The sequence below is a fragment of the Microcaecilia unicolor genome, chromosome 1, assembly GCF_901765095.1.
Source record: "Microcaecilia unicolor chromosome 1, aMicUni1.1, whole genome shotgun sequence".
Classification (NCBI taxonomy): Eukaryota; Metazoa; Chordata; class Amphibia; order Gymnophiona; family Siphonopidae; genus Microcaecilia; species Microcaecilia unicolor.
The window spans coordinates 404772302-404795374 of NC_044031.1; the positions used below are offsets into that span (position 1 = coordinate 404772302).

A 23073-nucleotide genomic window follows, 5' to 3' on the forward strand; every position below is an offset into this window, starting at 1 on the left:
AGGGAAGGATTGGGGAGAGAGAGGGAAAACAACAGAAGGAAGGATTGGGGAGAGAGAGGAAGAGGGAAAACAACAGAGGGAAGGATTGGGGAGAGAGAGGAAGAGGGAAAACAACAGAGGGAAGGATTGGGGAGAGAGAGAAAGAGGGAAAACAACAGGGAAGGATTGGGGAGAAAGGGGGGGAAAACGGAAGGATGGGGAGAGAGGGAAAAACAGATGGAAGGATGGGGAGAGAGAGGGAAAAACAGATGGAAGGATTGGGGAGAGAGGGGAAAAACAGATGGAAGGATTGGGGAGAGAGGGGAAAACAGATGGAAGGATGGGAAGAGAGAGAGGGAAAACAACAGGGAAGGATTGGTGAGAGAGAGAAAGGGAAAACAACAGAGGGAAGGATTGGGGAGAGAGAGGGGAAAACAGATGGAAGGATGGGGAGAGAGAGGGAAAAACAGATGGAAGGATGGGGAGAGAGAGGGAAAACAACAGAGGGAAGGATTGGGGAGAGAGGTGAAAAACAGATGGAAGAATTGGGGAGAGAGGGGAAAAACAGATGAAAGGATGGGGAGAGAGAGAGGGGAAACAGATGGAAGGATGGGGAGAGAGAGGGGGAAACGGAAGGATAGGGAGAGAAAGAGGGAAGACGCTGAATGGAAGAATGCAGAAAGAAATAGGGGAGACACTGGAAGGATGGGGAGAGAAAGCAGAGCTGCTGGATGGAAAGGGGAATAGAGAAAGACTGGAGAATAAGAGGAAGGGGCATGGGGAGAACAAGGGTGAGGAAAAGATGAAAAGCCACAGGTAGATGAAGGAAATTAAAGAATGGATAGTAAGAATGAATTAAATCTGGACAGAGAGAGCGCCTGAAAAATATTGAAGAAAGCAAAGAAAAAGGAGACAAAAATGACAAATGGCACAGAAGAGTTAAGCGAAAACAAAGGAAAGGAGAATCACAGACTGGGACCAATATGGAAAGAAAAACAGTCACCAGACAACAAAGGTAGAAAGAAATCATTTTATTTTCATTTTAGTGTTTGTAATATGTCCAATTTGAGAATTTACATTGGCTGTCTTATTTTGCACTGGGTATACTGGAGCTGTAAGAGCTTACAGAGATTATTTATAATGAAAAAAAAATCACGTTATTTTTTTCTCCTATAGTACTGTAATATTTTCAATGATGTCTGTTTATATGCGCCATGGCTGGTGTAGGGGGTGTGGTTAATGTGGGTGTGGCTATCATAGGGGTGGAGCCATATGTGGTGACCTCGCCCATAATGAGTACCGGCACCTTTTTTTGTACAAAAAAAGCACTGGAAAAATCAATGAAATAATTGTGGCAAAAGTGGACTTTGTATAGCACTGCTGAAAAAGTGAAAAGGCTTACTAGATAATATCAATGTATAAGAATTGTTCATTGAATTTGGAAGGTGTATTGATTTGTGCATTTGAAGATTGTTTGCGTGTATGACTGGCTGTCTGAATGAGTATGAACCGGAAAAATGAGTAAGGTTTGTTGATATATGTACATGTATTGATAATAAAAACTGAATTTGTAACAAGTTGGAGTACACAGAGGTGTATTTTCAAAACACTTAGACTTAAAAAGTTTCATAGCAATCTATGGAACTTTGTAAGTCTAAGTGCATTGAAAATAAGCCTCAATGTGAACTAACATATCTTAGTCTACCAGAGTCTACTGTGACCCATCTATTCCTCTGTTGTTTCATTCTCTGTGGTAGTGGTGGTGGTAAATTAGCTGGGAATTGAGTAACCTTGGATGCTTCTTTAATTGTAGTTAATTCCTTCTTGAGTTTGTTGAACTCATCTTTCAAAGCTGATATTTGTTCCATAACATATTCATCTCCCTCTCCCTCCAACCTCCCCTCCCAGTCCAGCAAATCTTCATCTCCCTCCACCTCCCCCCCCTCCTGGCCCAGCATAAGAACATAAGAGTAGCCATATTGGGTCAGACCAATGGTCCATCTTGCCCAGTATCCTGTTTTCAACAGTGGCCAAGCTAGGTCACAAGTACCTGGCAGAAACCCAAATCATGGCAACACACCATACTACAAATCCCAGGGCATGCAGTTGCTTCCCATGTCTGTCACAATAGCAGACTATGGACTTTTCCTTCAGGAATTTGTCCAAACCTTTTTTAAATCCAGATACGCTAACTGCTGTTACCATCTCCTCCGGCAAAGAGTTCCAGAGCTTAACTATTCATTGAGTGAAAAAATATTTCCTCCTATTTGTTTTACAAGTATTTCCATGTAACTTCCTTGAGTGTCCCCTAGTCTTTGTACTTTTTGAACAAGTAAAAAATTGATTTACTTCTACTTGTTCTACACCATTCAGGATATCCTCACTGAAATATCCTCAATCATATCTCCCCCCCAGCCGTCTTTTTTTCCAAGCTGAAGAGCCCTAACCTCTTTAGCCTTTCCTCAGACGAGAGGAGTTCCCTTCCATTTATCATTTTAGTCGCTCTTCTTTGAACCTTTTCTAATTCTGCTATATCTTTTTTGAGATACAGTGACCAGAACTGAATGCAATACTCAAGGTGCAGGCACATCAAGGAGTGATACAAAGGCAGTATATTATTTTTGGTCTTATTCACCATCCTTTTCCTAATAATTCATAGCATCCTGTTTGCTTTTTTTGGCCACCGCTGCACACTGAGAAGATTTCAGTGTATTATCTACAACGACACCCGGATCTTTTTCTTGAGCACTGACTCCCAAGGTGGACCCTAGGATCACGTAACTGTGATTCAGATTATTCTTTCCAATGTGCATCACCTTACATTTGTCCACATTAAATTTCATCTGCCATTTAGATGCCCAGTCTTCCAATTTCCTAAGGTTTTCATGCACTATTTCACAGTCTGCACGTGATTTAACAACCATGAATAGTTTTGTATCATCTGCAAATTTGATCACCTCATTCATTGTTCCAATTTCCATATCATTTATAAATATGTTAAATAGTACCGGTCCCAGTACAGATCTCTGTGGCACTCCACTATTCACTTTTCTCCATTGAGAGAAATGATCATTTTACCCTACCCTCTGTTTTCTGTTCAATAACCAATTCCTAATCCACACCAGAACCTTGCCTACTATCCCATGACTCTATAATTTTCTCAGGAGTATTTAATGAGGAACTTTATCAAAAGCTTTCTGAAAATCTAAATACACTACATCAACCAGCTCACCTTTATCCACATGTTTATTTATACCTTCAAAGAAACAAAGCAAATTGGTGAGGCAAGACTTCCCTCGGCTGAACCCATGCTGCCTCTGTCCCATTTTGTCTTCTTCGCTGTTTTGTTTTCTATTTATTTTATTTTTCTTTTCTAATCATTTCTTTGCAAAGACTTGTTTCTTCTGTTTTTTTTTTTTTTTTTTGCATCTGTCCCATTAAACCATGTTTGTCTACATGTTCTATAATTTTATTCTTTATAATGGTTTCCACTATTTTGCCCAGCACCAACATCAAGCTTACTAGTCTATAAATACCCGGATCTCCTCTAGAACCCTTTTTAAAAATCGGCATCACACTGGCCACCCTCCAATCTTCAGGTGCTACGGATGATTTTAACGACAGGTTACGTATTACTAACATATAACTAACATCCCACATCTTCCAGCACACCCCCCCCAGTCCAGCACATCTCCATCTCAGGCCATCCTCAGGCCCAACAGATCTCCATTTCCCTCCTCCCCCCCCCCCCCCCCAGCACAGCACATAGTAACATAGTAGATGATGGCAGAAAAAGACCTGCACGGTCCATCCAGTCTGCCCAACAAGATAAACTCATATGTGCTACTTTCTGTGTATACCTTACCTTGATTTGTATCTGTCATTTTCAGGGCACAGACCATAGAAGTCTGCCCAGCACTACCCCCGCCTCCCACCACCAGCTCTGCCACCCAATCTTGGCTAAGATTCTGAGGATCCATTCCTTCTAAACAGGATTCCTCTATGTTTATCCCACGCATGTTTGAACTCCGTTACAGTTTTCATCTCCACCACCTCCCGCGGGAGGGCATTCCAAGCATCCACCACTCTCTCCGTGAAAAAATACTTCCTGACATTTTTCTTGAGTCTGCCCCCCTTCAATCTCATTTCATGTCCATCTCCCTCCAGCAACCCCCCACGGCCCAGCACATGTCCATCTCTCTCTAGTTCCCCCTTTGGTTTAGCACATCTTGTTTATAGTGGAGTCTGTTAGGGCCTACTCTGACAGCCTAGTATCAGTGAGAACCATGATTATGTGGGAATTATTTCTCTGATATATCTACGTACCATAAGAAATATACAATTTGGAAGTATGGGAAAAATAAGGTTTTTCTACCTCCTCACACCCACCCCAGATATGATGGACCAACCACCCCAGAGGTAAGGGGTGATAGAAAGGACAGAAGCTATTTTCCTTCCAAAGGGATAATCTTTATTCCAGTACAGATAATAACAAGGCAATAAGATGATAAAGCAATTAGACAATAATCTAATTAGGCAATAAACAATTAGGCAACGTAATTAGGGATTTAGGTAAAGTAATTAGGGAATTAGGTAGGGAATTAGATGAAGGAATTAGGGAATTAGGTAGGGAATTAGGTGAAGGAATTAGGCAATAAGGCAATTAGAAAATGAAGTAATAACAAATAGCCATTTGTTATTGAGAGGGAGTGAAACCACAGCTGCAAAGACTTGCTCTCTGTTGGTTATCTCAGCCTCTGACTAGATGTAACACAGGAGTGCCTTATATACAGTCGATCTGAGCATCAATCCCCCCTCCCATCTAGTCTACAACTTACCATGTCAACCAAATTTATTGTAACATCAGCTAAATTCTGACTTACGTTATTGTTTACAGAATACAGAATAATGTTTATAAAACTCAGCATCTTAAAATAAGTTCAAGGTTCTTTTACTGAAGATTGCAGTGCTATTCTGTTACAAGAATTTCCCTCCGACCCGGGTCTTATCACTGTGTTATCTAAGTCCTCAACACTTCTACCCTCCCAAACTGTAAACATAATCTTAATGTCTGTGTCTGAGCTAGAGTCAGTGGCACCATTTCTGTCAGGGGATGGGAAGAGCACTCTTTGCTGGTACAGGGTGACCTTGCATTTACAGCATCAGCAGAAAACATAGGTTTGAGCTTTTAGCTATGTAGGTCATGGGTCATGCCTGTCAGTAAGCAGAAAAGTGCAAAATCAATTCATTCTCTATCTTGCAGCCCTAATCCCCACCCCCCATAATCCAACATATATCCATATCCATCTCCCTCCCTCCCCACAATAGGTCTAACCAGTGGTGTATTTGTAAATTTTTAACAATGGGCTCTCTCTCCAGGTGTAACCAACCCTGCAGTTTGGGGAGGAGGGGGCCGGAAGGGCTGGCAGGGCCAACACGTGCCTCTCTCCCCCCCCCCCCCCCCCCTCCCATGTGGGCACAATAGGCAACCCTTTGCTGGCAGGGATGTTGAGCCCCACGAGACAATAAATGGAGTACCAACACTCCCTGCTATTTGTTCCTGGCTCTGGGCAGCATGATGGGACTTCTCTCGCATGCAAGTGAAGTCCCAGCCGGCTGCTCAGAGCTGGAAACAAGGAGCAGGGAGCAGCAGCAGTCTATTTACTTGGCTGTCGAGGCTCAGCATCCCCACCAGCAAAGTAAAAAAGAATTCAGGAGGGGGCCCGAACCCACATTTTGGGAGCCAGTTGTTAGCCATGGGGGGAAGGGGGCTTCTCTAACAACCAGCTTCCAAACTTCTTAAAAACTTAACAAAGCTCTCATGAAACCATGAGAGCCTGCTCCAGCACACCACTGGGTCTAACATATTTCTCCCCACCTCAAATCCAGCGTTTCTCCCTCCCTCCCAGATCCTCTACAGTTGCTTCATCCCTGCTGCCAGCTGCAATTAAGGCACACTCCTGTAGCTGGCATCGGTGTCTTCCCTCTGCCGGTCCTGCCCATGCGGAAGCAGAAAGTTACCTCACAGAAGATGGGACAGAGGGAAGGCCCCAACACTGGCCACAGCAGTGTGCCTTAATCGCAGCCAGCGTCGGGGATGAAAAAACTCTAGAGGATCCATCCGGGAGAGACACTGGATTTGAGGTGAGGAGGAGAGAGAGGGGTACGCCAAGGCTGCCACCATGGGGCCCCTGGTATTGTGAGGCTCTGTGCGACCACCCCATCTAAAACCGGCCCTGGGGACTTGTAGCATGCAATTTTGTGAGGCGTGGAGTGGCCTAGTGGGACAATAGGAAATTGAGTGGTGGGAAAGGTAAGGTGGTTGACCAGATTGTAAGGTTTTATGGACTAAAAAGTAATTTATATGAAACTAGCCGTTAAGCCCGTTAAAACGGGCGAGATTTGTGTTTTGCAAAATGTAATAATTCTCACCTCCATCCATCCATGTCCAGCAAACCTCCTCTCTCCCCTCCCCCGATCCATATCCAGCAACCCTCCTCTTTCCCTTGGCCTCCCCCCGTCCACCAACCCTGCTCTCTCCCATGCCCTCCCATGTCCAGCAACCCTCCTCTCCCCTCCCCTCATCCATGTCCAGCAACCCTGCTCTCTCCCCTACCCTCCCCCCCATGTCCAGCAGCCCTCCCGCCTGCCCTGGCCTCCCCCCATCCACCAACCCTCCCCCCATGTCCAGCTACCCTCCTCGCCGCCGCTCCCTCCCCTCTCCGTGCCAGGCCCCCTGCACTGACATAAGAGTGCCTCTCACCTCCGTGTGAAAGCTCTGCTGCTGCCTGCAGCGCTTCCACATGGTGGTGAGAGGCGCTGTCATGTCAGTGCAGGGGGCCCGATATGGAGGGGGGCGGGAGCAGTGACGATGTCGGGGATGGGGGTGGAGGTTGGTGAGCCGGCGATGTTGCTTCGGCTCCAGTGGCAGCGTCCGTTTCCCTCTCTGTTCCACCCTCTGACGTCATCACGTCTTGACGCGAGGGCAGGACAGAGAGGGAAGTCTCTACTGCGCATTTGCGGGTGAGTCGGTCACTTGTCATTTATATGTTTGATTCTAAGTGAAACAGACACACAGCTCACCAAGTCACTCACTCACACACACTTAGTCCTTGTTCAATTGCTGCTGGCAAACTATAAGGTGGAATTTGTTAATAGAACTATTGACTTCACATAAATATAACAAACCTAATCTACTCATTTCCATAGTAGACTTAAAGAACTGAACTGAATCAAATCGAAAAATCAATTCATATGACTGACTCAAATTGAAAACTTTTGACTAAATCAGACAGCATTATTACAGTATGTTTAATGTTAAGCCCCTCATGTTAAAAGTATCAGTTGAATTGTATTACTTACTGTATTTATGGGGTTTTTTCATTGCTAAATTTCTATTTTATAAGCTCTCTATCTCTGTCAAGTGTAATGTTCATTTTTGGAAACTGCATAAATAAAAAAAATAGTTTATACAACAACTAAAATGTTTTCTAACCATACATATATTCAAGCCTAGCACAATTTATTGGCTTTGTATATTTCTACATTAGGGTTTTATTTAAAGTTAGGTTTAGAAATATTAGGACAAATGCAAAACCAGTTGGATGGGAGGTTGGGGGAGGCAGATCACTGTCAGTCCACCCCTGGTTACCACAAGGGACATAGCCACAGATGGGCTAGCTCTGCAGTTTTGACAGTGCCGGCATGTGAGGAGAGCAAACGGGGGTCCAGAGGCTCCAGCGGTCCTGCATCTCCTTCCCTTCACAAATGTTTCTCACAACATAGGGTTGCCGGCAGCAGCAGTGATTCCTACACGATGCCCACAGCTAACCCGGAAGCCTCCCTTGTCACATACCACCTTCACTTAATGCAACTTTCTATTTTTCACTTGGCATTATGCAGCAGAGGAGATGCTTCCGAGTTAGCTGCGCACAGCGTGTGGAAATTGCTACTGCTGCCAGAAACCCCTTTTGAGAAATGTTTGTGAAGGGAGAGGGGACATACAGACCAAGGATCACAAGGGCAAAGAAATGCAAATGAGGGGAGGAAAGAGGTGATGCACATGGGGGAAGGAAGAGGGTGGGAGAGATGCTGCATGGGGTATCGGGGAAGAGAGAATTGCTGGATATGGCGTGAGACGGGAGGGAGCGATGCTACATGGGCTGGAGGAGGGGTGAGAGGGAAAGCTGCTGCATGAATTGGAGGGAGGAGAATTATTGGAGGTGGGGTGGGAGTGAGAGATGCTGCACAGGGAGGGATAGGGGCGAGAGGGAGAGAAATGTTGGACATGGGGATGGAAGTGGAGGGAGAGATGCACAGGGAGAGAGGGAGAAATGTTGCATGTGGAAGGAGGGGAGAGGGAGAAATGAACAGGATGAGAGAGGGAGAAATGTTGGACATGGAAGATGGAGGGAGTGAGAGATGCTGTATGGGGAAGGGGGAGGAAGAAAGAGAGATATGTCAGACCTATGGTGTAAAGAGGGATAGAGACAGAGAGAGCGCAATGTGGATAGTGGGAGAGAGGGAAGAGAGGCTGGACATAGGGGTGGAGGATAGGGCGGGAGAGATATGCACAGGAGGGGGAAGGGAAAAAAAGGGAGATGTTGGATCCAGGGACAGAAGGTAGTGAGGGAGAGGAAAGAACTAAAAAGGAAATATCAATATGTCAAAAGTAGGTGTAGTGAGGGAACAGAGCAGAACAGGAGAGAGGAGAAAGGACAAATGGATAGCAGTCACTTGAAGGAGAATTAGACGAGAAACAGGAAAGCAGAAAAAGAAACTGGAACCAGCATAATGGAAAAGTAAATTGTCCAGACAACAAGGGTAGAAAAAAAAGCATTTTATTTTGAATGCATTAAATGGAATATGTTCGCTTTGGGAAATGCGGCCAGATTGCTTTCTCACAAGACAAAAATATTGTGATCAAGCTGGCCAATAAAGGAGATAGCATTGTCTCAGTTTGTAGACTTTTTTCTTAGGCTTTTTCATGAGGCGAAATTGTGAGATCAGACTCCTCATGAAGGCTTTTTGGCCGAAACACGAATTTGTGTAGAGTCATTCCCTCAACATAGTAAAGTATTACACCTACACAGGATCATCTTTTGGACTCCTTTTTGTCACCTTTGCTGTTGGGTTGTTTTGTTTGGACTCTGCAAAGGTTTTTTTCTTTGGCGTTTTGGATAAATGTATCAGACTTCTAGGGAACAGTAGCAGAGATAAAGACAGTAACACATTTCAAGAAAGCTCCAGAAACTCTCCAGCCAAAGAACACGTCAATTAAAATCCATAGTGCGTGGCAGCAGTTTCTGCTCGTTTTTACTACTTAAGATGTGTAGAAACACTGACCACCACCAAGAAGATTAGATTGAGAACAGAAGACAGGATGAGGCTACCTAGCCCATTATATGGGTTGCTGGCAGTAGGCGGAGATTGCCACCATACTGGTTCACCCAAAACAAAAGCAAATGCTATTGAAAACAATAGTTAAAAAAATTATTAGAAATAAGCGACTCCCTGTGTGTGGTCCATCTGTAAAAAGTCAAAAGCTGTTCCAGTTGGATAGGCAATACCCTAAAAGGTGGAGGACAAAAAAGTTTTACTTACTTGACAGCTTTTTAATCTATTTGAAAGCTTCCCATATATATCATGAAATCAAAACTGAATATCACTAAAACAGCTTCAAAAATTATTGTATCTGGTGGAAACAGCACTAATAAAGACTGTATTTTGTGCTCATTCTTCTACACAGTTCTATCAATCAATAAAGTAATACATGGCCAAATTTCAGTAAGGATATCCTGTTTACTGATGGGGTCATCTTGACTGCTGTAGTAATCTGCCTTAGGAACAGGGGCGTAGCCACGGGTGGGCCCAGGCCCACCCACTTTCCCTCCAGGCCTGCCCATCGACATCTCCACCTTCGTTCCGGTCTCCTGCTGAACTCCACTGCTGCAGCTGCAGCTGCCGCTTCTCTCCTGAGCAGCAGCAGGAACAAAAACAGGCGCTTCGCCGAGCCACCACTTCAGTTCAGCTGGCATAAGAAGATAAACAAGCGCAGGGCCGTCCACAGCAGTCTTCAGTCATGCGCTGTCGGCTCTGCCTGTCCTCTGCTCCCGGAACGGGAAATTGACGTCAGCGGGGGCAGAGGATGGGAGAACCGACAGCGCATGACTGAAGGCTCCTGCTTGTTTTTCTTCTTGTGTTGATGACGACGCTGCTGCTGCTCCTGCTTCAGAGGGCCAGAGTGAGAGAGGAAACGTGTCTGGTAGGGGAAGGGTGTCTGAGAGAGCAGAGGGGAGAGAAAAAAAGAAGAGGACGCTGGAGAGTACAGAGAGAGAGCGAGAGATTGGGAGAGAGGGGACATGGAAAAGAGCAGGGGAGAGCCAGAGAGAGAGAAATGGGGAGAGAACATGGAAAAGAGCAGGGGAGAGAAAGAGGGGAGAGCCATGTGGGAGATGGGGAGAGAAGGGACATGGAAAAAGCAGGGGAGAGCCAGAGAAAAAGGGGACATGGAAAAGAGCAGGGGAGAGCCAGAGAGAGATGGGGAGAGAAAGAGGGGACATGGAAAAGAGCAGGGGAGAGACAGGCTGCTGGGGAGAAGGAAGGGGAACAAGGGGGATACCCTGACTGGTCAGATGGAGAGACAAAGAGGAGAAATGCTGGATGAAAGAAGGGTGAAAAAGGAAAAATGCTAGAAGGAGGGGTAGAAAGAGGGAAGATGCTAGATGGAAGAGGGGTACAGAGAGAGAGAGAGAGAGATGAGTAGAAAGATGGGGGAGAGAAGGAGGGGACATGGAAAATGGCAGGAGAAAGAGAGAGAAGCTGCTGGAGAGAAACTGGGGGAGACCTTAGCTGGTCAAATGGAGAAATGCTGGATGAAAGGAGGGAGAAAGAGGGAAAATGCTGGGAGCAGAAAGAGGGAAGACGCTGGATGGAAGGGTAGGAAGAGAAAGAGGAAAGCCACTGGTAGGATGAGAGAGGACATGCTGAATGGAAAAGGGTAGAGAGATAACTGTCTAGAAGGAAGGGGAGATAGAGGGAGACAATGGATGGATGGATTGGGAGAGGGTAATAGGTGGAAGGATGGAGAGAGAAAGAGGGATGACACTGGATGAAAGGATAGGAGAGAAAGAGGGAAGGTGCTGGATGGAAGGTTAGGGAGAGAAAGGAGACGCTGGATTCAGAGAGAGGGAGAGACACTGAAAGGATAGGGAGAGAAAGGGGGAGAGGATAGAGTTAATGAAAGACTGGAGAATAAGAGGAAGGGGCATGGGGAGAACAAAAGTGAGGAAAAGATGAAAAGGGATAGGTAGATGAAGTAAAAAGAGGGAAATTAAAGAATGGATAGTAAGAATTAATTAAATCTGGACAGAGAGTGAGACAGAAAAATAAATTGAAGAAAACAAAGAAAAAGGAGAGAAAAATTACAAATGAACAGGAAACCCTGGCAAGAGAGTTAAGAGAAGACAAAGGAATGCAGAATCTTGACTGGGACCAACACAATTAGAAAAAGTAAATGGCTAGACAACAAAGGTACAGAAAATAATTTTATTTTTAATTTAGGATAAAGCAATGTGGTAGCTGTGTTAATGAAGGCTAATAAATGCAAATAAAATAGAAAATAAAGTGATACCTTCACTGATTTTTAAAACACTTTTGATTAGTCTTCAGAGACCAGCACTTCCTTCCTCAGGTCAGGAGAGGATGTCCTGACCTGAGGCAGGAGGATTTGGCCTCTGAAAGTTAATTGAAAAGGGTATTAGACTATTAAATAAAATATTTTCTGAAATGGCAGTGGGATTAAGTTGTGTCAGGGGGTGGAGCCAATACAGAGTAGGGCAGGGCTGGGGGTGTGAACTAAAATCTCCCTCTCAAAAATTGGGACCCCTTGGCAGCACTGAATGCGCCCAGATCGGATGAAAGTTCCGGAGCGCGGAGCTGCCTGGAATGAATGGCGGCACCCGCTCAGCTGCCAGTCCAGGACTCCAGTCCAGCCCACCACCACCACATGCACGCTATGCAGTGCACGTTTTAAAGGAGGGTTGCGGAGCGGAGGTGAGGAGCACGAGCCTGGCCCTGGAAGGTTCTTCTTCACGATCGACATTATTTCGAGGCGAGCCCAGCAGCAATAGGAGCCGGTAATAAAAATTTAAATACTTTTTTTTTCATCATAATTTTTAACATTGTGTGACGTGTGCTGTGTAATTTTTTTTTAATTGAGCTAGCTGGGGCCTGCTGCCTGACTGGGGCTGGTGGTCACTATTAAAATTTATTGTTGGGGAATTTCTGGGTGGGGATGGGCTCCTCATTGCCCTAGGTAATATGGGTGGGCAATATATATATATATATATATATATATATATAGTGCCCACCCATATTAGCTCTGGGCCCAGCCAAAATATCAGGTCTGGCTACGCCACTGCTTGGGAAGCCAGGTGCTATAAAGATTGGAAGTAAAATTAAACTCTCCTTTCAATAAGCACATAGAATCACATCTCCACCTCATTTCTTTTGTACAAATGAATTATTTTGTTTTGAGCATGTTTCAAGGACAAGTAGTTTTCATAAGTCAAAATAACAAAAATAAATATTTTCTTTCATGCAAATCTTTCATTTGTTTAAACATAATTAAATGGGCTATAAGCCCCTAATGCAGTCCATCCATTATATTTTCTCCTTGTGATGACTTATACTGTGTCAAAACTGGAAATACAAGGAGACAGAATAAAAGAATTCAGTAACATCCAAAACTTATTAATTTATATTATAATTATGTTTGCATTTGGGTAATAACTTAGAAAATGCTGTTGAAAAATGAATTGAAGAAATAAATATATATCATAGAACTGGAAAATGTTGACACATTTAGACTGACTCTGGACTTCTGCATGAAGGTAGCTCTGCCCTCATTATTAAATATCTATTTTAAATAGTAGTAATAAACAATATTAAGAGCATTTTTTGTAATATACCACTGCATTCCACAAAACAAAAGGCGCAAGTTCCCACAAACCATCTTTCTCTTTTGATCTATAACCAGCCCCTCCAGATGACACACTGATTCCATTTATAACAAATTACTACTCTACCTATGAAAAGTTATTCCGTTATTATACTTCCTCTGTATACATCCATATGCTGCACAAGCCGGAAAGTTTTAAAAATATAAGTACGATTAAATAAAAATACTACCAACAACAATGTGGATGCAGCAACTCGTGGGTTTGTTTGCTTTGTTTTGAGTGTACGCAGAACGAACGAGGCAAACACAAACTAACATAAGCGGCTTCAACTTTTTGACATCATGCCATCTCCTATTCTCAATCTGTTTCTTTACTCAAAGATCTTACACAAAAGCTGAAGCAGCAATATAGAACATCAAACACGTATACATAAGAAATAGGCAGTATCCTGGACTAAAGAAGATATAGGAGGCCATTTATCTGTGAATTTACGTATCTTACTGGATTTCTGTGCTAGCTATGCTTCAAATGTATAGGTGCATACCAAACTCTACCATTATACCATGTCCTGTTCTCAATCAAACCTCCTTGAACACATAATTCGATTGTAAGCTCTGTCAGTAGGGACTGTCTCTTCATGTTCAAGTGTACAGCGCTGCGTACGTCTAGTAGCGCTTTAGAAATGATAAGTAGTAGTATTTCCTCACTAGAAGGAACTTGAGTAACCGACAGCACTTTTCCGCATACGTCATCACGTAATGGAAATACCATCTTGGTAATATGGAGGAGGAGACGGATACAACAAAACATAAGCTACCATTTGGAAGTGTGCATTGCAAAGAAGCTCGTTAGAAATAACTTAAAAAATCACCACGTCAATGAGTTAAACCGAATGAAGGAGCTGAGCAGACACAAAAACCTATTCCTCCAACCCCAGCGATGGCATCGGCGGGTTTTGGACCTTCTGCGTGTAAGGGGAAGGGGGGGGGGAGTGAGACGGGAGCTGCGCGCGCAGATTGGAGTTTGACAGCCACTTGATGGCCGCTATTCAGTGCGGACATGGCGGAGCCCGAGAAAGCGAACGGGTCGCAGAGTCCAGAGCCAAAAGGACATAGCCTCAGTGGCAGCGGTTATGACGTCTCGAAGTCTGAGGTTCCCGCTGAGAAAATGCCGGCGTGGGGCGGCGCGGAGAAGGGGCCTGGAGGATGCAGGGCCAGAACGAAGCCGGAACGCGAGGCCGATGGGGAGAAAAGAGAGAAGCAGCCGTTGGAGCTGAGCGCACGCGAGTATTCGCGCAGAGTGCACGAGTGGCTCTGGCAATACTACTGCAACTGTATCGCCTGGCAGGGCTGCGTCACTGCCATGATGATGACGACAGCGGCGGCACCGCCCCTGCCCCCCACCGCCCGAATCCCACCGACTCCGCAGCCAGGAAGCGCCGGGGCTAGGTTGGGGCCCGTGTCTCCCAATCTGCCCGGTCCCGCAGCAGCAGGTAGTGTTTTCCTTCTCTTCCCCAATCCTGGGATCGGCCTCTTTTCCTTCCTGCCCCTCAGCAGCAGGTAGTGCCCAAGGTGGAATTGTACACGTTTCTCTAGAAGATGTTTTGTGATGAATTGCCCCCCCCCCCCCCAATTCTGCTGCCTAAGCCTAACACACTAGGCAAGCCTTCAGCCTTGTAACTCCCACCCACCAAGGGGCGGCTCAGGGTGATTTTTAAGAAGCCATGGTAGTGACAGCAATCTCTGGATCTTATGTACAGGGGTGAAGTTGCCTGTTTCTCACATTTTGACTGAACCCTTGATAATAGTGTTTTATTCATCTGGCTCTACAGTATTGCATATGCCACGTAACGTTTTAAAAATGATTTCATAGTATATTCACAGATTGCTGCTTCTAAGTGACAGAATGCATATCTTGTTATCCTGAGGTAGATTCTATCATTTTAAACTAAGGGGAGTGAGATCAAATTGCCATCTTCCTGATGGCGGTGACCTCTGCTTAAGATTTGCTCCAAATCTCTACATGGTGACCACTGCTGTGAATGAGTGTATGGTAGGGAGGAAATAGAAACTCCATACTGGCAGTACATGGCCCAGGATGAAAAGGTGCCCACTCATGCTTTAAGCACTAAGGTTAATGGTAGTGCTAGTGATAATGCAGAAAAAGGTCGACCAAATGTCTTTGGGCTCCAAAACCAGCCTGAAATTTGGATTTGGTCATTTTTTTTTTTGTTTCGACTATAAATGCTAGTGCATTTTCAGCAGAAACAGAAGCTGTATTGTGCAGCCCACAGCCCCGACTCCTCTCCCAGAACCACAGGAGCTAACATGGGCAGGAGCAGTCCGCAATTGCTCCTACCTAGCAGCCGTTTTGGCAATCGAGCAGGCATAGGCAGGAGCAACTGGAGATCACTCCTGCCCCCAATACTGTGGACAGGGGTGGGGGAGCCTAGTTGTGGTTCCGGAAGGAGGATTCCTTGTGTTGGATGGGGTTCCTTCTGTTCAGGGTGGAAGGCGGAGGGCTTACCTGTGGTTCTGGGTTCCAGGAGAAGGCTCCTTGTGGGGGAGGGGGCTATTCCTGTTTGGGTGTGGGCCAGTTTAGGCCAAAACCGAGTGGAAAAGTTTAGTTGCAGATTTGGTTTCTGCTGAAACAAAAAAAACTGGTTTGGGTCACTTTCTAGTGCAGAATCTTAACAATATAGCATCCCTGAGGCAGCAGTAGGCCTTAAATCAAGGTTTTTTTCAACCCAGTCCTCAGAGATGCCAAGCCAGTCTCATTTTCAAGATATCCACAATGAATATGCATGACTTCTGTCCAAGCTTCACTCATTGTGGTGTCAGAGGCAGAGCACAGTAAACATGTCTGTCTTTTAAGAACATAAAAAGTTGTCTTACTGGGTGAGATCAAAGTTCCATCTAGCCCAGTATCCTTCCAACTGTAGCCAATCCAGGTCACAAGTACCTGGCAGAATCCCAACAAGCATTAAGAGTCCAATCTACAGATCTCAGGGATAAGTAGTGGCTTTCTCCATGTCTACCTTAATAGCAGTTTATGGACTCTTCTTCCAGGAACTTATCCAAACCTTTTGTAAACCCAGATATTTAACTTCTTTTGCCACATCCTCTAGCAATGAGTTCCAGAACTTAACTATTCATTGAGTGAAAAAAAATATTTTATTTGTTTTAAAAGCATTGCCATGTAACTTCATGAAATGTCCACCTCCCCCATCTTTCTACTTTTTGAAAGAGTAAACACAGTAATTGATGGCAGATAAAGACGTGCATGATCATCCAGTCTGCCTAACAAGATGGCCAGAGGTGTGCCCGCCACCCATGCTTAAACACTGGTTGTCAAGTCTCCACCATGCCAGCTATATAGGCAGCCAAACGTGATGAAGTCTTGGTTATAACCATATTATCATCCCCAAGTATTGCTGACATATTCAACTTAACCAGTCAAGATTCAAGATGTCTCCCCCCCCCCCCCCCCCCCCCCCCCCCCCCCCCGAGCTGCACAGCACCTTCACTTGCAGCACGTGACAATAAAGTGATCTACAACACTGGAGTTGCTGAAGCTTCACCTGTCTTTTGCCATTTGTGGGCCACAGGCTAGAAGTCTGTCCAGCATCGGCTCTAGTTCCCACTACTCTTGCCCAACATAACACCTCAACAGCTGTGTGTGTTTCCATCATCTCTATTTAGATATCCCATGTCTATCCCACGCATTTTTGAATTCACTCACCATTTTTGACTCTACCGCCTCTCCTGGAAGGGCATTCCAGGCATCCACTACCCTCTCTGTGAAAAAGTATTTCCTAATACTCCCAAGTCTACCTCCATGCAAACTCAATTCATATCCTCTAGTTCTGCCATTCCTATGTCTCTGGAAGAGGTTTGTTTGTATGTACTTAAATGTCTATCATATCACCTGTCTCTGTCCTTTTCTCTAACATACACATGTTCAAGTCCTCCAGTTCTCTAGACCCTTGTGGTTAGAGGATGTGGATGACTGCGTGCTTCTCCAACCTGAGCAGCATGATCCTACTTCCATTTGGATCTTTCATCTGGATGAGCTCTCATCCTGATTTCTGACATCCTCGTAGGCCTCTGAGGTGAATTTGAAAATGGTGAGTACTAAGAAGCCCGCTAAGGCTTTTCCAGTCCACGAGGCCATTGAAGAACTCATTCTGCCCAGTGGGCTGAGCCGGATGGCGGCCTTAAAGTTTCTAGGTCGATGGCCTGGCTTTATCCAGTGGGAGCCCCCCATCGGTCATTTCTCTCTTCCAAGTGTGGACACCTTGGTGACAGCAGTCACCAAGAAGACCACCCTTGCAGTTGAGGGAGGGGTTGCATTGAAAGATATGCAGGATCGTTGTCTGGAGGCATTGTTGAAGCTCTCTTTTGAGGTTTCGGCGTTGGAGTTTAGGCGTCCATTTGCAGCTCGTATGCAGCACAGTGTGTCTTTCCTGGCTCCAGCAGGCGCTTCAGCAGGATCAAGAGTCTGGCTCTTTATTTTTACCATTCTCTGCCCCTAGAATGGAGCCTGGCCTATCTGGTGGATGTGCTCTATGACTTGGTGAGGGTTTCTGCTAAGCAGATGGCATTGGTGGTGACTTCTAGATGTCTGCTGTGGCTCTGCCATTGGTCGGCAGACATGGCACCCAAGCAAGTTGCCTTTTTGTGGGAAGTTACTGTTCGGTGAGGACCTGGAGAAGATTGTGAAAGATTTGGGGAATTCCAAATCTCAGCATCTGCCAGAGGATAAGCCCAAATTCTCTGGCAGGGCAAGCTCCTCGTTTTAGAACAGTGGGCCAGGATTACTTAAGATCAGTGGGACCTCGAGCTGGTCAGAGACTGATACACACTGGAGTTTTCCTCGCCCATAGCAGAGTCCTTTTTTGAAATCTTGGTGCGCCTCTGCCACCAAGTGGGCAGTTGTAACTGAACCTCTGCAGTTGGTTCTACAGGTGGGCACAGTGACTCCCGTGCCTCAAGGCGTGTTACGTGTAGGCAAGTACTCAGTTTGCTTTATGGTATCTCGCAAAGGGGAATTCTTGAGGCCGGTGCTCGACCTGCAGAAGATGAACGAGTTTCTGCAGGTTCGACATTTCCGCATGGAAACCGTGAGGTCTGTGATGGCAGCTGTACAGCCAGGGGAGTTTCTTACGGCGCTGGACCTGAAAGAGGATTACTGCACATTCCTATTTGGCCTCCGCATCAGAGATTTCTGCAGTTCGCAATACTAGGAAAGCATTTCCAGTTCAGGGTCTCGCCGTTTGGCTTGGCCACAGCGCCTCGCATGTTTTCCAAAGTGATAGTAATGGCTGCATTTTTGAGGAAGGAAGGGATGAGAGTGCATGCTTAACATTAGTAAATAACAGCAGATAAAGACCTGTATGGTCCGTCCAGTCTGCCCAACAAGATAAACTCATTTTACATGATATGTGAGTTTGATTTGTCCTTGCCATTTTCAGAGTACAGATCATAGAAGTCTGCCTAGCACTGTTCTTGTAGTAAAACGTCTGAAGCTAATGTCGAAGCCCCTTAAAATTTACACTCCAGCCCATCCATATCTATTCAGTCACGATCAGGGCACAGACAGTAGAAGTCTGCCTAGCACTGGTTTTGCTTCCCAATTATCGGTGCTGCCACCCAATTTTTGCTAAGATTCCGTGGATCCATTCCTTCTAAACAGGATTTCTTTGTGTTTATCCCATGCACGTTTAAATTCCATTACCGTTTTCATCTCCACCACCTCCCGTGGGAGGGCATTCCATGTATCCACCACCTTATCTGTAAAAAAATACTTCCTGACATTACTCCTGAGTCTGCCCCCCTTCAACCTCAATTCATGTCCTCTGATTCTACTGCCTTCCCATCTCTGGAAAAGATTTGTTTGCGGATTAATACCTTTCAAATATTTGAACATCTGTATCATGTTTCTCCCCTGTTTCTCCTTTCCTCCAAGGTATATATGTTCTGGTCGGCAAGTCTCTCCTTGTATGGTTTGCAATGCAAATCCCATACCATTTTTGTAGCTTTTCTTTGCACCGCTTCTAGTCTTTTTACATCTGTATCAAGATACAGCCTCCAAAACGGAACACAGTACTCCAAGTGGGGCCTCAGCAATGACTTGTAGAGGGGTATCTCCTTTCTTCCGCTGGTTATACCCCTCTCTATGCAGCCTTGCAGCCTTCTGGCCACGGCCGCCGCCTTGTCGCATTGTTTCTTCACCTTCAGATCCTCGGACACCATCACCCCAAGGTGTCTCTCCTGAGTCAAGCTTACTAATCTCTCCCCTCCTATCCGGTATCTCTCTTTTAGGTTTCTGCAGCTCAAGCACATCACTCTGCACTTCTTGGCATTAAATTATAACTGATTTTAAACTTCCAAATCACAGGAACACAAATTTATAGAAACTGTTACAATTTAATGTATTCCTGAGAGGATATCATTCCATAAAATATATACTGATGTAGTGCACTTATTTATTGTGATAACAGCTTATACAACAAGATTATTTCACTTACACATCATACTATTAAAGCAACTGTAATACCCCAAGTGAGATAAAAAAAAAATCTCTATAGTCCGCTATATCCAATTAAATTATTCTCCATCAGGTGTCTCTTCAGGATCATATGGGGATAACCACACTTTATTAGTTCAAATCAAATCTTATCACTCAGTGTGTTCTTCAAAAACCTATGTCTGAGTAGTGATTTCTTTAATCTTCCATTTGGTTTGCACTCTATTGACAAATTGGCATCTAATGATATCACCACCACAGATTCCTTGGTTTACTCAAATTTGAGGGCTGAAACAGTATAATGCTCCCTTCCAATTTAAAATCCACTTCCATAGCATCCCCAGATCAATCCAGAGACTTGTGTGTTATGCCCCTCCTCTAGCAGGTTAGATAGAGAGAACTCAGAAGTTTGCTACAATAGAGCATGTGCAGCCAGCCTCACTTCAGTATTCTCTCTATCTAGCAGGTAGAAGGGAGCATAAAGTGCAGCTCTGTGGCCTGAGGCTCCTATCCCGTTCCCTCGGGTGTGTTGAACTTTCTCTGGGGTTGAGGTGCTGGAGCACATTCTGGGATACACCTGGTGGTGCCAGGTCCCTACCCTTCTCCTCCTGTCAGCCTACTTAAATTCTGTTGAGGATTTTGGCTGTATTCCTCTCCTGTCTCTTAAAAAAAAAAAAAAAGAACCAGACGGAACGATTCTCCAGTCCAGCCTCATTTTGGCTTGCTTGGCGCTTGGAACAATTCTCCGTTCAGCTTAATTGGAACGTGAGCAGGGCTGGGACTGCGGAAAAGAGGTAAGGCTTTTGGGGCTATATCCGTTCCGTTGGAGTCCGTTAAGCGCAGCTCGCGCTGCGGGGCACGGTGGCACGTCGCTTCCCTGTGAGTTTTGTTCCGCGACGGTAGTGAGTCATAGTACGGATCAGGGGATTGCGTGTTGGGCACCACGGCGCCAAAAGGGATCGTTTCTCGCTTGGCAGGAAAGTCTGTGACTGGACCGGTTGATCCGCCGGCGCCATTTTCTCGCTAGCGCTGCGGTCTCAGGATGCAGCGGCGGGATCTGCTGGGGCTCCCTCCAACAGAGAAGCCTCGATTTCTCTCCCGGAAAAGGCTATTATGGGGGCATTTCCCCCGGAGTTTTTACTCTTTTGCTCAAAGCGTTTTTATTGCGCTCTGAGGGAGAGGGGCAGGAGGCGGCCATTTTCGAGGCTCTGCTGCCTCGGGCTCTGAGTTTGTACAGAAGCCGCCTAAGACAGCCCGGTTGGGTTTAAGGGGCCGGTAGAGTGGAGGAGTAGCATAATGGTTAGTGCAGCAGGCTTTGAACCTGGCTGTCTGGGTTCATTTCCCTCTGCTGCTCCTTCTGTCCGTGAGCAAGTCACTTAGCCCTCCATAATAACCCTGGGACGACATATGGATTCGGAGGGTATCCCAGGGTCAGGGGAATCCTTTTCAGGGCACCTTGAACAGAGGGAGTTGCCCGCGGGTGAGGGAGTTGACCTCACCGCGACTAGGCTCTTTCAAGAACGGAATCAGTTCTTCCCTTTAAACAGGCATTGTAAGTTCTAATTTTATATCCTCTGCGGTTAGCTCTTCCATTTGATCGGGCACTAGGAGCCGGCGGAAGCCTGTTAGGTTCATGAGGCTATCCTGTTCTTGGGTGTATGTGCGCTTGATAGCATTTGTATGCGCTACCAAACACTTGCAGCGCTGAACACCTGACATTTATTTATTTTATGTATTGCATTTGTATCCCACATTTTCCCACCTATTTGCAGGCTCAATGTGTCATAAAGAGACAGTCCCTGCTCAAGAGCTTACAATCTAGTATAGCTCCATCTTTATTGCCACTCCACAAGGCACTGCTGAGGCCCCAGTGCTCCCCTGGGTTCTGATGTGCTTGCAATTCAGGCAGTTTTATATGTAGATCTTTCAGGAATGTGATTGGGAACCTAGTGTGGAGCACTCCAGTTTCTGCATATTGGTTTTCCACAGCTTTGAGTCTTCCTCAGCTTTCCAGGGGCAAGGTAGGTGACCCTTTAGTCCCCTGCAGCTGTGCTGTGACAGTGAGAGCCTTATGCTGCTGCTTGGAAAGTACTGCCTATCTGAAAGTCTCCTGGTAGAGATGCCTGTGCTTCTCGAGGTGAGTTACAGTAAGACTATTTCTGGACCTTCCTTGAGGAGGTTCAGGGGGTGTGTACATCTTTAATGGAAGGGAGGAAGGGATCAGGATTAGGGATCCTACCCTAGGTTTTCACTCTTCCACTCTTGTTCTTTCTCAGACATGGCAGTACAGTGTTTTAGTAGTCAGGCTTAAGGCTGTTGACTAGATGTTTCTGTGTGAAATGCAGTGTTGCCAGGTGGAAAAATTTTTTCCCACCCAATCGAGCATAAAAACCGCCCAAAACCCGCCCAAACTCAAACCCCGCCCCTGACACCCCCACCCCCGCGTCATCACCCCCGCCGTCATCAACCCCGCCGTCACCGGCCCCGCCTCCCACGTCATCGGCCCCGCCCAAAACGTCACTAACCCAGCCCAAAACGTCACTAACCCCGCCCCCCGCGGCTGAAAAAACCGCCCGAAAAACCGTGGAAAAGAAAAAAAAGAAGCCCAAAAAACCGCGACCCGCCGCGGGCAAAAATTTCCCGCGGCGGGTCGCGGAAAACCGCCCAATTGGGCAGGAAAACCGCCCACCTGGCAACACTGGTGAAATGTTACATTTTGAGGCTAGTGCAGGCCTCTCAGGTTTCTCTTGGTTTCCTTGATAACCCTGCACCCTCTGGGCTCCCCTGGATCCCCTGGTGGCATTTGCTCTGTGGGTATTGGTTACATCAATCTAGTTTTATTGAGGAGGGCTGCTGGCCTTTCAGCCTGAAGGTTATAGGTTCAAGGCTGGTTTTTCCATCCTATTAGATACTGTGGGCTCAGCTAGATTTCCAGTGGGGCATGTTTTATTTCATTATCTCTTATGGCTTGCTTGGCCAAGTAGTTCTTACATGACTGGAACAGTTTTCAGAACTCTTCAGTTTTAAATTTTGCTCTTCTCTCTCTTTCTTAGCACACTGATACTGGACACACTTTTACATATTAGCCTCAGCTGCCTGGTACTGCAGCATTCCCGGTACCTCTAATTGTTTCTTATGGGGTACCTAAATTTCATGAGGAGTGGCCCAGGAGCTACTTCAGTGTAGAGATAGCTTAATAGTGGTTGCAATCAGCTGAGAGTAAGCACTGAGCTCTAGGGATGCAGCTTCACGACCCACTGTAGCTTGTTTTTTGTAGCATGCAGTGGTACTACAGACATATGCTGCTACACCATCTGTCTCTGGTGTACCTGATAGTATGACTGATACCCGTCAGGGCGGAGTTTTTCTTCCAGAACAGCAACGGGCGAAGCTGTGCCAGGTTTCTTCCCTCATTCGTCTGAAGGCTCCAACAGCGTTGGACTATGTTCAGGGGTCGTTCCTTGGGCCCGGAGCCGCATGCGGCCTTTGCAATGGTATCTACTCAGCCGTTGGTCTTTCCTTTCCAAGGTTCTTCAATTAGTTTTCCCTGGACACCGCGAGCTTCTTTTGCTCTGCGGTGTTGGCTCAGGTCAGATACTGACTC

The 23073-nt window shown here is 45.8% G+C and overlaps 1 protein-coding gene across 1 annotated transcript in view; it reads left to right on the forward strand.

Moving 5' to 3' along the window:
* Positions 1–13957: 13957 nt before the first annotated feature.
* The window catches only part of FAM8A1 (family with sequence similarity 8 member A1), a 69408-nt gene continuing 60292 nt past the window's right edge, over positions 13958–23073 (forward strand). The window contains exon 1 of the mRNA XM_030211353.1: positions 13958–14433. Coding sequence (XP_030067213.1) covers positions 14001–14433 — 433 coding nt within the window. The 5' untranslated portion in view covers positions 13958–14000. The remainder of the gene's footprint in view (positions 14434–23073) is intronic.